Source organism: Emydura macquarii, unplaced genomic scaffold (genome assembly GCF_026122565.2).
Source record: "Emydura macquarii macquarii isolate MOO-44397 ecotype Brisbane River unplaced genomic scaffold, CSIRO-AGI_Emac_v2 contig_3003, whole genome shotgun sequence".
Lineage (NCBI taxonomy): Eukaryota > Metazoa > Chordata > Testudines > Chelidae > Emydura > Emydura macquarii.
In genome coordinates this window covers 1-16511 of record NW_027133140.1, presented here as the reverse complement: position 1 = coordinate 16511, position 16511 = coordinate 1, and the positions used below count along the sequence as shown (strand labels likewise).

General features: G+C 41.8%; 2 protein-coding genes across 2 annotated transcripts; both read right to left on the bottom strand.

Moving 5' to 3' along the window:
* Positions 1-234: 234 nt before the first annotated feature.
* LOC137141124 (olfactory receptor 8S1-like) lies at positions 235-1158 on the bottom strand. The gene has a single exon (XM_067529972.1). It carries the CDS (start codon positions 1156-1158, stop codon positions 235-237), a length of 924 nt encoding a protein of 307 aa, XP_067386073.1.
* Positions 1159-10622: 9464 nt separating this feature from the next.
* LOC137141123 (olfactory receptor 6F1-like) lies at positions 10623-11549 on the bottom strand. The gene has a single exon (XM_067529971.1). The coding sequence runs from the start codon at positions 11547-11549 to the stop codon at positions 10623-10625; it is 927 nt and encodes a 308-aa protein (XP_067386072.1).
* Between the last annotated feature and the right edge of the window lie 4962 nt (positions 11550-16511).

Below are 16511 nucleotides of genomic sequence, written 5' to 3'. Positions count from 1 at the left end.
AGTTCTGCAGCTTGACTGTGTGCTGTGTGAAAAGTACTTCCTTTTGTCTGGTTTAAACCTGTTGCGTATTAATTTCATTGGGTGCCCCCTGCTTCATGTATTATGGGAAGGGGTACATAATACTTCCTGATTCACTTTCTGCTACAGATGATTTGATAGACATCTATCATATCCCCCTCAGGAATCTCTTTTGCAAGCTGCACAGACCCTCATACAAAAGCTGTTTCATACCCCTCATAACTTGTTTTGCCCTCCCCTGAATTTCCCCAGCATTTTCCCTATAGCTTTTTTCACCTCGTTTTTCAGGCTGTAGATGATGGGGTTTAACGTGGGTGTCAAGATGCTGTACTGGATGGAGAACATTTCATCCAGAACCACAGAGGAGATTGAGCTGGGTTTTGTGTATTGGAAAAAACCTGTCAAGTACAACAACCCAACCACAGTCAGGTGAGAGCTGCAGGTGGAGAAGGCTTTACGTCTGCCCTCCGCAGAGCGTATCCTCAGGATGGTGGTGATGATGTGAATGTAGGAGATCAGAGTGAGGAGGAAGGAACTCAATCCAAATATCACTGCAGAAGAAAGAAGCACCACTTGATTGGTGAGGGTCTCAGTGCAGGACAGTTGTAAAAGAGGAAGGAGCTCACAGGTGAAATGATGGACTTGGTTGGGCCCACAGAAATGCAACTTGAGGGCAAAAACAGTGTTAAACAGGGCTTCTAAGAAGCCCATGGTCCATGGTCCACAGATCCTTTTGTTCATTGTCGCCATGTAATGCAGTGGGTCACAGATGGCAGAGTAGCGGTCAAAAGCCATAGCTGAGAGAAGGAAAATTTCTGTACCAGCTGACAGGAAAATGAAGAACATCTGGGCAATGCAGCCATTGACAGAAACAGTTTTGTGCTCTGCTTGGAAGTTCATCAGCATTTTCACCACCGTGACTGAGGAATAGAAGGTATCAACAAAGGATAAATGGAAGAGGAAGAAGTACATGGGGGTGTGAAGGTGAGAATCCGCTCGTATCACCAGCATCATCACCAGGTTCTCCACCAGGGTGATTAGGTAAATCACTGAAAACACCACAAAGAGGAAAATCTGCATCTGTGGGTCACTGGAAAGTCCCAGGAGAATAAATTCGGTCACTGTGGTTTGATTTTCCATTGATGTTTATCCAGGAACACTCTGACCTGTAAGATCCACAAAAATAAATAAAGTAATTAATTAATAAATGAAATTAAAAGATATAATACAAGTAAATTGAAAAGTCAGGGGGAGATCATCTGTGCAGTAGGATGAATGTAAAGAGAGGCCTGTTGCATCCTGGGAAATGCATCTTTTAAATAGCCTAAATGTAGAGAGAGAGAGAAGGAGAGAGACTGGTCTGGCTGGAATGTGTGGGTTATAGATAGACACAACAGGCTAGACACAGAAAAGGGTCTGGGCACCTACCTGCCACTTTAGACACCTAAATCCCCGAATCGGCTCCCACTAGTATTCATAGATCCCCTGCACAGCTGTGACTATGGAGATGTGGGACTCCCTCAGTCTGTCCGGTCGCAGCTGTTCCGCTGTGGGTAAATGATTCCATGGCAGTGAAGCAGGGAACTGGGTCTCCTGCATCTGGACTGAGTGCTCTTACCACGGGGCTATAACATCTCTCTCTCTCTCTCCCTCTCTTCCCCTCTGTGGCCTAATAGCCCTTTAATTCAACCCAGTGACTCCAATGCAATTATGGCCGATTTACACTAGGTGGGGATCTGGCCAAGTCTATAAAAAGTGTCTATTGTTGTCTGCCATGGGTTTGTCGTTGTTGAGTGTTTTGTTGGAAAAGCTATTTAATATTTAATATCCCTATTAAAATTACTAGGATTTCTCAAGAGGAAGAGGAAATGAATGGGCCCAGCATTCTCTCTCTAGGCGGAGTGAGATCATTTTAAAAAAAACAGGTCTGGTTGAACACTGATGGGACTTTTGTTCCTAAGTCACTTACGGTCCTTTGAAAATCTGACCCCATGCGACTCAGTGTCCTGCACATCGAAATACCAGCCTGTTTGTACAGAAGCTAATCAAACCTGCCTCTGTGGAAGGGGAGGGAGTGTATTTTGACATCAAATTTTAGTCCAGTGTCAAATCTATGTTGATTCCCATATGTCTCCCAGAAAGAAATTAAACCTCTCCTCCTGGATCCACTCAGAAGACAATTGCTTAAGCAAAGAGATGGACAAAAATGAAGTAACTATAGTCAAACAACTAAAAATCAGCTTACAGGCTAAAATGTGAATATTAGCACAGGTAGATTTTATGAAAAGTGAATTCCAAAGCTAAACATCTTCTCCAGAGAATGCCTTGCCCCTTACCTCACACACACACACACACACACACACACACACACACACACAGCAAAAATAGAAACTGCTGCTGACATGCCCTAACTAATCTCAGTTGTCTCAGAACTGTCTTGAAAAATAGAGAGAGAGAGAGAGAGTCAGAGAGATGGGTGATTCAAATCAGAGAATCGTAGAAGATTGGGATTGGAAAGGACCTCAGGAGGTATCTAGTCCAACCCCCTGCTCAAAGCAGGACCAATCCCAACTAAATCATCCCAGCCAGGGCTTCGTCAAGCCGGGCCTTAAAAGCCTTTAAGGATGGAGATTCCACCACTTCCCCAGGTAACCCATTCCAGTGCTTCACCACCAAATATGTGAGTTATCAACCTTGTCCGCTATGCTGCAACTGATTCTGTGGGAGTAGACAGCGGTTTCCTGGCAGAAGTCAATGCAACTCTATAGTGAGACCCACCACTCCATATGGGGGCAGAATCTGCTTCTTTGAAATTGAAAGGGTAAAAAGATTAAAGGGGAATACAAATATGAATCAACTCACCTTCCGAGTAAATGTGGGTCATAAACGTGTTGAGATCATTGTGACCTGTGATTTCCACTTTCTGTTTTCTTAGACTATTTATATACCTACTTACTGATTTGTCCATCTAATCTGTCTGACCTGAATGCTTTCTATGATGAGGTGCCTGGCTCTGTGGATGTAGGGAAGGCGGTGGATGTGATATACCTTGACTTTAGCAAAACTTTTGATATGGTCTCTCAGAGTATTCTTATCAGCAAGTTAAAGAAGTATGGATTAGATGAATGGACTATAAAATGGATAGAGAACTGGCTAGAGCATAGGGCTCAACAAGTAGTGATCAATGGCTCCATGTATAGCTGGCAACCGGTCACAAGCGGAGTTCCCTAGGGGTCGGTCCTGGGGCCGGTTTTGTTCAACATCTTCATTAATGATCTGGATGATGGGGTAGATGGCACCCTCAGCAAGTTTGCGGATGACACTAAGCTGGGGGGAGTGGTAGATACCCTGGAAGGCAGGGATAGGATACAGAAGGACCTAAACAAACTGGAGGATTGGGCCAAAAGTAATCTAATGAGGTTCAACAAAGAAAAGTGCAGAGTCCTCCACTTAGGAAGGAAGAATCCCATGCACAGCTATAGACTGGGGACCGACGAGCTAGGCAGCAGTTCTGCAGAAAAGGACCTGGGGGTAACAGTGGATAAAAAGCTGGCTATGAGTCAGCAGTGTGCCCTGGTTTTCAAGAAGGCTAATAGCATATTGGGCTGCATTAGGAGGGGCATTGCCAGCAGATCACGGGAAGTGATTATTCCCCTCTATTCGGCATTGGTGAGGCCGCATTCAGAGTATTGTGTCCAGTTTTGGACCATCCACTACAAAAAGGATGTGGAGAAGTTGGAGAGAGTCCAGCGGAGGGCAACAAAAATGATTAGGGGGCTGGAGCACAGGACTTATGAGGAGAGGCTAAGGGAACTGGGCTTGTTTAGTCTGCAAAAGAGAAGAGTGAGGGGGGATTTGATAGCGGCCTTTAACTACCTGAAAGGGGGTTCCAGGGAGGATGGGGCTAGGCTGCTCTCAGTGGTGGCAGATGACAGAACAAGGAGCAACAGTCTCAAGTTGCAGGTCTAGGTTGGACATTAGGAAAAAGTTTTTTACTAGGAGGGTGGTGAAGCACTGGAATGGGTTACCTAGGGAGGTGGTGGAATCTCCATCTTTAGAGGTTTTTAAGCTGAGGCTTGACAAAGCCCTGGCTGGGATGATATAGCTGAGGTTAGTCCGGCTTTGAGCAGGGGGTTGGACTAGATGACTTCCTGAGGTCCCTTCGAACTCTAATATTCTATGATTCTATTATTCTATTCTATGATTCTATGACTGCCTCTGGAATACAACATCTAAGCAGGTCCAATATTCTTTACCCAAAGCAGTGAAATCCCCCAAGATATGTGGTGTTATCAGTGTGAGTAAAGCAAAGACTCTCCTTATCAGACTCTAAGATTAAGAGTTGATTCTTGAGAGCTGTTTAAATGCTGTCTTCCTCCTCCTGGGACAAGATCCCTGAAGTTCATTCTCTGTAACAAACTACCAGTAACACTAAGCTGTTCAGCATAGTGTAAAGCAATGCTCTGTAGTGTTTAAGATGGAGTGTGGAAGCATGGAGTACCATAGGAGCTCGAGTGATTTAGGCAGCCAGGATCAGCAACTGCCAATTAAAAAGACAGGTAGTTTGGCTCAAATTTGCAAAGCATCCGAAGGAGTGAGACACCCGAATGGCAAATCATTTCATTTCCCATACACTCCTTTGAAGATCCTGGTCATAATGTATGGCCGTAATGCAGCCATAATGCCACAAGAGGGCAGCAGAGGAGAGAGCATGGGAAATGGCCTGCCATCGTTGGCCATCACCAACAGATAGACATACAGATAAGGGAATTAGAAAGAAACAAATAGACTGTATGAGATGGCAGGAAAAAGGAGGAGGTGAGACAAAAGAGACATTTTACTGTATAGAGTGGAGCAGATTTTTTCAGATAAACAGTTTAGTTGCTGAAAGAAAGCAGTTTGGGTCAATCCCACACTATTTGCAAATTTGACAACTATTGGTCAAATATTTTCATCCGGGTGGGAGGGAGGAGGGAAGGCTAAACTGACAATCCAGCATGTGTAACCCTAGCACTCTCCCAGTTACTTTCATGTAGGTGTTAGGGCTCTTGAATGCGGGAGATGCTCATTCAGTTCCCACTTCTGCCTGCTGTGGAGCAGAGATTTGAAATTGGGGCTCCCATCTCTCAGGAAAGTGCTTTAATCTCTGAGCTATTCGGTGTTTTGGGGCAGGGCTTTCTCAGGGTTTCGGGTTGAAGCTGTTCTCGCCATGTGAATCAGCAGCACAGCAGCAGCAGTCACCCATGGCTTTAATGCAGCAAGTGGTGTACATGTTGAATGGTCCTTTGCAACTCTTCTTTCTTCAACAAGAATCAGTATGGGAAGATTTAAGTTTCTTAAATCCCATCAAATTGCATCTTCCAATTTCAATCGTGGTCAGATTTGTACCCTACTTCTTCCAACCTCAACTCTCTAGGGAGTCAGTAAAAGTGTACCTTCTTCAGAACATTGCACATGACCCCACCATTGCTGTCATCTTCTTCAAAACCGGTGCAAGACTGCAACTTGCTGGGATTGCCTAAGTACCTACTTGTCTGTGCCACAATCAAAACAACAGATGTTAAGAATACCCTGTAACTTTTAACTCTGAAAACTGTTTAATTTCCTCTCCTCAGCTGTTTTTAATGGATATGTTTCTCCTTCATATAACAGAGTTGACAATACTACCACATTGAACACACATCTAGTTTTCACACAGACAAAGAACTTAAAAATAACAAACGAAGGTGCAGGATAAACCAGTTTTCTTTCTTTCTTTCTTTCTTTCTTATAATATAGTAAGGCAAGATATGTTCAGGACTGTGAACCTGCAGGAAGGCAGGTTTTGTAACAGTGCCTGATCTTCGCTCATAACCCGACTCTTACTAACTTTGCTTTATATTTAGGCCTCATGTCTCAGGCTCTCTCTTTCTACTACAATAAATGTTTCTTAATTGGCATGAGGACTTTATTATAGAATTGTCCAATAGATGAATAAGGTATTTTAGTATTCTTGGGCTTTGTCTTTTTAGTCATACACATTTTCATGTTATTTGCATTTCTTATATGACTAGTTAGCAGTATGAATTAATAGCATTCAATATTTATTTTCAAAGATAATTAATTATTTCATATAATGTTCTCTTTCTATCTTTTACGTTAAACTGATAGTCTCTTTGCTTGCCTTTCTCCCTAATCCTGGCATAAAAGTGAATTTATTAAGAGAGTTGTCTTCAGCTTTCTTAGGATGAAAAAAATGGATTTTTAATAACATTAGAAAATAAAGTGAAAAAAATACATTTCCCAGATTTCTGGGGAGATAAAAATAGAAAAAATAAATCAAAATATAATTGTCCTTTGAGACCCCTTTTGCTCCTCCTCATTTACATTTTTTCCTCAGAAAAAGGGGAGAAAGTAAAAAAAATAAATAAAGCGAGAGAGAAAATAGGGGACAGAAGCAGGTGACAATCAACAAACAATCTTTTCTAAAGGGAAGTCATGACTCACTAATCCCTTAGAATTCTTTATGTGGGTCCACAAACATGTGGACAAGGGTCATCCAGTGGATATAGTGTACTTGGGCTTTCAGAAAGCTTTTGACATGGTCCCTCACCAAAGGTTCTTAAGAAAAATAAGCAGGCAGAGGATAGGAGGGAAAGTCCTCTCATGGATCAGTACCTGGTTAAAGGACAGGAAACAAAGGGTAGGAATAAATAGCCACTTTTCACAATGGAGAGAGGAAAATCCTGGGGCAACCCAAGGATCTGTACTAGGATCATGGCTATTGAACCTATTCATAAATGATCTAGAAAAAGGGGTTAAGCACAGTGTTGGCAAAGTTTGCAGATGATAAAAATAACTCAAGATAATTAAGCCCAAAGCAAACTGAAGAGTTACAAGGGATCTCACGACACTGGATGACTCGGCAAAAATGGCAGCTGACATTCAATGTTGATAAATGCAAAGTAATGCACATTGGAAAACATTATCCAAATTATAAATAAAAAACGATCCAGTTGAAATTAGCTGTTAGCACTCAAGAAAGAGGCATTGGAGTCATTGTGGCTAGTTCTCTGAAAACATCCACTTAGTGTGGAACAGCAGTAAAAAAAGCTAACAGACTGTTAGGAGCTATTAGGAATGGGATAGATAATAAGACAGATAATATCATAATGCCACTGTATAAATCCATTGTACGTCCCCATCTTGAATAGTATCTGCAGATATGGTTACCCATCTAAAAAGATATATTAGATTTGGGAAAGGTAGAGAGAAGTTCAGGAAAAATGATTCTGGCTATGGAACAACATCCATACAAGGCGAAATTAAAAATACTGGGACTGATCATCTTGGAAAAGGGACGACTAAGTGAGAATTTGACAGCGGTCTATAAAATCATGAATGAATTGGGGAAGGTCTAGGTTGATATTAGGAAAACGTTTTTCACTAGGAGGGTGGTGAAGCACTGGAATGGGTTACCTAGGGAGGTGGTGGAATCTCCATCTTTAGCGGTATTTAAGCTGCGGCTTGAGAAAGCCCTGGCTGGGATGATTTAGCTGAGGTTAGTCCTGTTTTGAGCAGGGGGTTGGACTAGATACCTCCTGAAGTCCCTTCCAACTCTAATCATCTATGATTCTGTGACTCTAAGAGGGAACAGGGAATTGTTATTTATCCCTTCATGTAATACAAAATTTCTGTGTCAACCAATGAAACCAGGCAGCATATTTAAAACAAAAAAAAAAAAAAACATAAGGAAGTACTTGCACAGTCAACCTGTGAATGGCATTGCCAGGGGACATTGTAAAGGCCAAAAATATAATTAGGTTCATGAAAAGGATGAGTTGAATTCATGGAGGTTAGATCCATTAATGGATATTAGTCAAGATGGTCTGGGACCAACCCCATGCTCTGAGTGTCCCTAAACCTCCAGATAGCAGAAGCTGGGACTGGATGACAAGGGATAGATCACTCAGTAACTGTCCTCTTCCTTTCATTCCCTGTGAAGTATCTAGCCATGGTCATTGCTGGAGACAGGATACCGGGCTACAGCAACCATTGGTTGGACCCAGTATGGCTGTTTTTATGTTCAAGCGTGACAGGTGTTTCTCTAGCCAATGAGGGATGCTGAGGAGAGGGGTATGTTCTCAACCCCATTGTTGTGAAAGCATTCGGTCTCTATATCCCCTGGAGGGAAGTATCTCCTTCTGTGTGGGAGTTTCAACCTCTAACTCCACCTAAAGTGTTTTTACAAGAAGCCAAAGGTGAGGTGTTGGCAGGGAGAAGAAAAAGGAATTAGGAGGCAGACACTGCAAATACCATCTTCCCCAGGGATTATGGTAGTCACCTAGGATTTGAGAGGCCCTGCTTCAAGTGCCTGATAAGAAGAAAGGATTTAAACAGGGATGTGCCCCTCCCATGCAGGAGTCTCAGCACTGGGATATGGGGTATTCAATGTCAGTCTCTCACTCTCCGCTGTTCAAGCCCAAATCTCATAATGATTTTAGCCTTAGCTGGGGCTCTCACCCATTGGCTTCACTAATTACTGTTATTACTGAAAACCTTAGAGATTGCAATAGGAATCAACCCCATAAGGGGTTACATATATTAACCAGGGTTTGCAACAAAGCAGTAAAAAAGAAAACACAAAATTAATAGACACAAAGACTCTTCTTATAGAACTGCTCAGATGCTCCGCTGGAGTAAATGGGCCAGAAAAGATTAAAGCAGATTACACCATTGAAACATAAATAGCCAACATCCCATGTCAAAATATACAAATTAAAAATCCTTTAATAAACGAATCCTGCTTGTCTGTACCACTGAGTTCCTAGTACAATTGTAACAAGCGTAATACAGAAATCTTTAATCACAGGATTTGTTATTCCAATAGGCTGTCAAACGGCATTTTTCTTCATTTTTCTGTCTGTAAAATTATATTATTATCTATGGGAATATTTTTTCATCAGTTTGTGTGTGTACAGTGAGAATGATGTTTACCAACATTGACTGTTAGAAATCTAATCCTTCAAAGCTTATGTACACATTATTGTAAATGTGAGGTTTACCAACACCTGGATGCATATTTATAATTTACTGTTGTTTAGGTTCTAATTTTGTAAGGAGCCTAGGAAAGTTAGGCCCACAATTCCCATAAAAACTGAATGAAAATTGGTGCCTAATTCCCTTAGGCTCCTTTGAAAGTCCCAGCCTGATTGTAGTGCCTAAATACCTAAAACCCTTGAGGATTTGGGCCATAGAGCCTTCTAAAAAGGATGAAAAAGAGCTAGAGAGATGTCAAAATATGTAAATATTTATAAAAACACATGGCCTAGTCTACACTTACCAGAAAATTTGGTGTCAGTCAACGGGAGATACACAAGCTACATAGAGTATCTTGCGTATCTTCCGTCGACTTCCTAAAATCCATTCTGTACACTGTCTCCAATACACTGTGCTGATGGCAAATGTGATCCCGTCAATGCAGCATGAGTCTGTTTCCTAGGGTGGATATTTTAGGCTGATTTCCAGATCAACTGAGCGGGTCTGCACTTCCGCTCAGTCGATCCTGAGAAATTGATCTGACAGCAGCGAATTTGCTACCAGTATAGACATAGTCCATGTCAAATTTTACATCGAGCTGCTGACAGATGTGACAAAGTATTGTCACACTTTTGCAGTCAAGTCCATGTCATCTCCAGGATTTCACAGAGTCTAAGGAACATTTTCTGGAATTTAAGAAAAGTTATGTCAATGCATATGGAGATTAACCAGGTACTAAATGTCACAAGCCACTATCTCGGTAAAATGGAGAGATGTGTCACATCGGATTTATCTGCACACACAAAGAATGAGGGCCTGAACATCTCTTAAAAAAAGGTCCCTTTCCATCATTCCAGCAGTGTAAAGGGCTCTTACACCCGCTTTAAGGCCCATTTACACTGTCAAAAGGGTCCAAAGTGTTAGAAATAACCAAACAGGTTGTCCTGGGGGTGGACTGAGGAGAAAGAATCCTTTATTGCCTGCTCGTTCCACCTGCATGCCACGAGTGAGCAACGAGGGGGTTGCTTTACAATTCTTTTATCCATAACAGTCTGTAAATGTATACATTTCCAGCAACTCCCCATAGATCCTTATTTGGTTACATTGACACCTATAAAATGTATATTAACAACTACATGATGAATACAATTATATCCGCCCCTGTTTGTTGTTTACAGGATTACCATACAGAGGGCAGGCACATCACCTTAAAATCTTTAGATTTTACACTAACATTCTTTAAAGTAAAGACATGCCAGGGGGAGAAGGAAGATAACACTTTTTTCCCACCATAAAACCTTGCACAGAAATAGCCATAGGCTCATCCCCTTCACAGATGATCAAAAGGGAGGAAAAGAAGAAGAGAGATAACAGACTCTAGTTAAAATTCATACCAATTAACCGTAACATAGTTTCAAAATACTGGGCCTAAGACTGTATTATTTTTATTATTATTACCATTATTATTATTACCATTACTTAAAGACTAGAAAAATATCATTAACATTGGTATGTTTCGATTGTTCACTTGATTTCCCCTCCTCGCCTGCCTAAATCAATTATATATAGACCCTTGGACAACATTGTCATATTGTACGGAAAGCCTCTCTCAAGATTTCCTTGATCTCTTTGTTCCTTAGAGTGTAAATGAAAGGGTTAAGCAACGGCGTTGTGACATTGTTCAAGAGGGTGACAATTTTGTTCATATTCAGCGAGTTCTGTTTAGAAGGCATGACATAGACAAAGATGGAGCAGGTGTAGAGTATAACCACAACGGTGAAATGGGCAGAGCAAGTGGAAAAGGCCTTTTGCCAGCCTTGGCCAGATGGGATTCTTAGGATGGTGGAGATGATATAAATGTAGGAGACCAGGGTGACCGCACAGGATCCCAGAATGACAATGTAGGCAATAGCAATATACACCATCTCAATGAGGTGCGTGTCTGTGCAGGAGAGCACTATCCAAGAATCTACGTCACAGAAGAAATGGTTGATTATTTTAGGGCCGCAGAAGGTCAACCTGCTAATCAGAAAGGCCAGCACAGAAAAACTTAGGAAGCCACTTACCCATGAGCCAAACACCAGCTGAGATGAGAATGTGCTATTCATGGTAGAGCTATAGCGCAGTGGGTGGCATATGGCCAAATAGCGATCATAGGCCATAACGGCCAGGAGCAGATATTCAATGCAGCCCAAGGAGAAGACAAAGTACATCTGGAGCAGGCAGCTGGGGAAGGAGATGGTTTTGCTTTGGGACACAAAGTTGGCAAGGGTTTGGGGAATGTATGTTGTGGTGAACAAGATGTCCAGGAAGGAGAGGTTGCAGAGGAAGTAGTACATAGGGCTGTGGAGGCGACGGTGGGTGCCCACTACAGCTATGATGGTGATGTTTCCCAGGAGTGTCAGTATATACATGAATAAGAATAGCATGAAGAGAGAGATCTGCAAATACCAAGAGCCAGGGAACCCAAGCAGAATAAATTCCTTTACGTTGGTTTGATTTCCCGTCATCATTGGGTGTTCTACATGCCATAAAGGGAAGACAAGCAAACACACAGGAGACCCTGTTAGATGCAATGAACAGCACAGAACTACTAACTGAGAAATTATATATATATATGCAGAAAAGTAACATTTTTAAGGCCAGAAGAGGTTATCTCCACTGACCTCCTGCAAAACACCAGCTAGAAATGTCACTCAGCAAAACCCCATAACCAATGGTTGAGCTAGAGCCTATTTCTTAGGGAAAACATGTGTTGATTATGTTGACTGGACATCCATTCTTGCATTAGAGAGCTGTATCCTACAGGATGCAGACATCTGAGGCCACTCCATTCTACTCCCAGAACTCGAAACAGAACTCAAATATCATATTCCCAGTTCCTTTTCCTGAGCAATTGGAGCATACTCCTCACCCAGGGCCAGAAACAACACCTTAGAGTCCTGGACTATATTTTCAAAAGAGGCTATTTATTTGAGTTGTCTCAGTTTTTTGTGTCTGCCTCAAGCCTTTCTAAAGAACCTGGTCCCTAGTGGGGAATTCGAGCCCCTGTGTCTAGAAGCTAAATGACAGTCCACCATTGTTGTTAATATTGATGAAGATGATGCTGATATCCTCATATTTGATATATACCTCCCCTGAACCACTGGTAACTGTGATGGTACCACAGATTTCCAAACTTCATAATTTCTAATCCTGATAATTTTTTTCTTAAGGTTTCATTAATACATGGTTTATAGCTTATTAATAGTTGACATTTTCAAAAATGCTTAACCATTCTGTATCAAGACCAACTGCTTCAAATATGATTTTGTTTTGGATGGTCCTGCTTTGAGCAAGGGGTTGGACTTAGAATCATAGAATATTAGAGTTGGAAGGGACCTCAGAGGTCATCTAGTCCAACCCCCTGCTCAGAGCAGAACTAATCTCAGATCCTGAAGTCCCTTCCAAACCTAATGATCTATGATTCTGTGAAATATGTTGCTTATAAACCAGACTTATAACCATTTATAAAACTTTCTATGACATGCTTATAAGCATTGGGAAGATATACTGCGTATGTCTTTAACATGCTTGTAATCTACTAAATTTTGTAAATAGGTATGGCAGAATTGATTTTTCATCATAATTTCAATGGATGGTATCTATGATTATTTTGAAGCATTGCTTTTCCATCTTCATTGATTTAAGTTTTCATAGTGTACAAAGCTTTAAGCTTTTCTTTCTATTTTTATCGGTTAAATTTACACAGTTCTGGTTAATTTTCAGGGTCAGACAATACTTAGTGACAGGAGATGCTGAGATTCAAAAAGTTAAAGCTTTATAACTGTTAAAACACAAACTGCTAACATTGCATGTTAAAATACCCAGAGTAAATAGACTTAAATCACACTCAGTTAAGTTCTCAAGCAATATTTTCCTTACTGTGCCTACCTATAAATTAAGGTTATCGATGCATATTCTATGATTCTATGATTCTATGATATAATTTTATGTCAGTTTGTCTGTTCATTTCCAATAGCTTTCTAGGCCTTCCAAAGGTTATAAAGGGTTTAAAAATGGAACACAAATAGAAAAAGTGACCCCCATTTTCTGCACTGTTTTAAGGATATTTTCACAAGAATGACTGATGTGAATTTATAAGTAATCCTGTTGTTGAGACACAATGTAGAACGGAATCCAGAGTCCTTTGAGAGCTGTGATGACTGCAGGGCTATTTCTAATTTTTTTAAAAAAAGAAAAACATGTTTTTTTCATTTTAAAGTCACCATGTATGTCCCAAAATAAATACCTGGAAAGATTGTTTTATTTTGGAAAGCCTTTTTCTGCATTGTTTGCAAAACTTCAATTAATCTTCAAGTCAAGAAGACGATGAAACTAATCAGTAACTGATGATAAACACAAGTGAATTTGTCTAACACGTTTTTACACTGGTGAGTGAGCACAATGCATAAACATAGACTGGCAATGTCAAGGAATCTCAAGGAATTTACATACCCAAATCCATTTAGTTTCAGTGGGATTTTGTGCACTGAATTCCTTTAAAATCTGATGAAAATCCAAGCTTAAAAAAATAGCACAAAAATGAAAAGAAAATCAGGCTGCAAAATTTGTTCTGTTTAAGGAATCTATGCCAGTATTAATATGAATGCCAGGAATAATAATAATGAAAACAACATGTTCTGATTTAAGTTAAACTATTGTAAATCCTAAGTATTATGGTGAAATACTCAAAGTACTTTCAAAATACACTCACTGTCTGGGTGGTAGATCTGTGGCTTCATCCTGAATTGTCTGATATCACATCATGCGGAGCAGAAAGTGATTTCTTAGCGTGGAGAGTAAACCAGTGCAGTATTATATTTAAAAAGCAGACAATAATGCTGCTTCTCTAACACACACCTTCTGAAACTTGTCCAAAGGATTAAGCACTCAGCCTGCCCTAACGGAGTCAACCATCAAATATTCCTAAAAGGTTGTGTCATATCTCATTATGTGCTTATCATTGAACATGGACAATCTATATCTTAAAGGCTACTGTTCTTTCTTTCTTTCTTTCTTTCTTTCTTTCTATTCTATTCTATTCTATTCTATTTATTGCAGTTACCTTTCTTGCTCTCTCTTATATGCTACTGTCTTCTTATGTGCCTTCTTCAGGCAAAATAAAAGTGTTCGACTCACAAAGGCTTATTTCATCTGCACAGGAGTCACCTTGGGACATAATTTCAGAGAAACTCTCAAACTTTCTTGGGAACTGAGGCGTGCATTGCTTGTGGAGTCATTAGATTAATAACTCAAGGGCCAGTGCTCAGGGAAGCTGTCTCTAATTCCCACATGTTTGTGTGGATCTTGTGAACTCACGCACCTATCTTCATAGATGTCCCTGCACCGATTTCTGAACAACTTTGACATGCCTTATATCAAACCTCCATCCATTATTCATGGATATTGTCCCCAAAAGCGTGAGCTGAATAACAGAGCCCAGTGGGACAGATTCTTTTGCCAGCCAAGCAATAACCATAACACTTAGCTCTTATACTGTGCTTTAAATCAGTAGATCAGGAGAGACTTGAGATGCAGCAAAGCCCAACGTCCTTGCAAAGACAGGGAATTGGGCAGCTGAGATATGTCCAAATGATCTCAGCAGGCGATCTGCCTCCCTTGCTGAGTGGGAAGGTGAAAACCCCCCAAGGTCCCTGTCAGTTGATCGGCGTGTGGGTTGGAGGGGGAAATTCCTTCCCGACCACAAATTTGGGGATCGCTTTGACTTGATCATGTGAGGAAGAGTCACCAGCCAAGCTCTTGGAAAAGATTTTCCTGTATCACCTCAGATCACCAACCCACCCCATCCAGTGTTCACTTTCCAAGCTCTGATGCTTCAGAGGAAGGTTTAACAAACCAACCAACCCACCCACCGCCAACAGAACAGAGAGCACAAGGAGGGAAAAAAGCCTCCCCTCCTTCCTTACCCTGCATGTGACTGCCTGAAATCCTGAAGCATGAGATTTGATTATAGTCATTGTCTGAATGCAGAGCTGCAAATGTTACAAGCATGTTGAAGGCAATGTGGGCAAACCTGTTCTCTCTGGGTATGTCTACACAGCACATTAAGCCCAGACTCTGACACAGATTTGACCCCAAACCCTTCTTCTGTTGACACGCAGTTGAGTCGGTCTTGGGTCAGCAAGCACTCAGGAGCTGGGCATTAGGACCCTGCTGGAGACATGGGGTCAGATCCTGAGTCCCACTGTGACTCTGGTCCAAGCCTCTCTTTTGGACACATAGACACAGCACAAGCCACAGACCTGAGTTAGCAGGTCTGTCTGGTGAAGTAGGGACATGTTAGCCTGGCTGTGAGACTGGTTCCAGCACTTGTAAATCCAAGTTTACAATGCAGTGTGGATTGCACCCTCAGCAAGTTTGCGGATGACACTAAGATGGGGGAGTGGTAGATACCCTGGAGGGTAGGGATAGGATACAGAGTGACCTAAACAAACTGGAGGATTGGGCCAAAAGAAATCTAATGAGGTTCAACAAAGACAAGTGCAGAGTCCTCCACTTAGGAAGGAAGAATCCCATGCACAGCTATAGACTGGGGACCGACGAACTGGGCAGCAGCTCTGCAGAAAAGGACCTGGGGGTAACAGTGGATAAAAAGCTGGATATGAGTCAGCAGTGTGCCCTGGTTGTCAAGAAGGCTAATGGCATATTGGGCTGCATTACGAGGGGCATTGCCAGCAGGACGCGGGAAGTGATTATTCCCCTCTATTCGGCATTGGTGAGGCCGCATTTAGAATATTGTGTCCAGTTTTGGTCCCCCCACTACAAAAAGGATGTGGAGAAGTTGGAGAGAGTCCAGTGGAGGGCAAAAAAAATGATTAGGGGGCTGGAGCACAGGACTTATGAGGAGAGGCTAAGGGAACTGAGCTTGTTTAGTCTGCAGAAGAGAAGAATGAGGGGGGATTTGATAGCAGCCTTTAACTACCTGAAAGGGGGTTCCCGGGAGGATGGGTCTAGGCTGTTCTCGGTGGTGGCAGATGACAGAACAAGGAGCAATGGTCTCAAGTGAATTATTTGGTGGTCCCAATTTAATTGGTAGGCACAATGGGCCCGAATGAAGCTATCTGGACTTCAGGACATGAGAAAAAAATCAGATCCGAACACTGTCAAGAAAGTTGGTGAGTCCCAGGAGCCAGGACTGAATTTCACAGCCCTGGTCATTTGTCCATTATTAGCTGGACAAGCAGCACATGCAAACCACAATCCCATGGAACATGCCACTGGCTGGCTCAGAAGCCACATCAAGGGAAGCTAGATATGGAATGTGAACAAATTTCTGGGTTCTGACCTATAGAGATGATCACCTTGGGGAACTTTTAAAGTGCATTGCCTGCTGGGGGACAGAGAGCTTGTGTCCGTACTGATCTATCCATTCAGCTCTTTATCTAGCTATCCCTCCATACTCATAGAAGACT

Coding starts and splice junctions, on each gene's coding strand:
- LOC137141123 (XM_067529971.1), bottom strand. CDS start 11,549: ATGATGACGGGAAATCAAACCAACGTAAAGGAATTTATTCTGCTTGGG.
- LOC137141124 (XM_067529972.1), bottom strand. CDS start 1,158: ATGGAAAATCAAACCACAGTGACCGAATTTATTCTCCTGGGACTTTCC.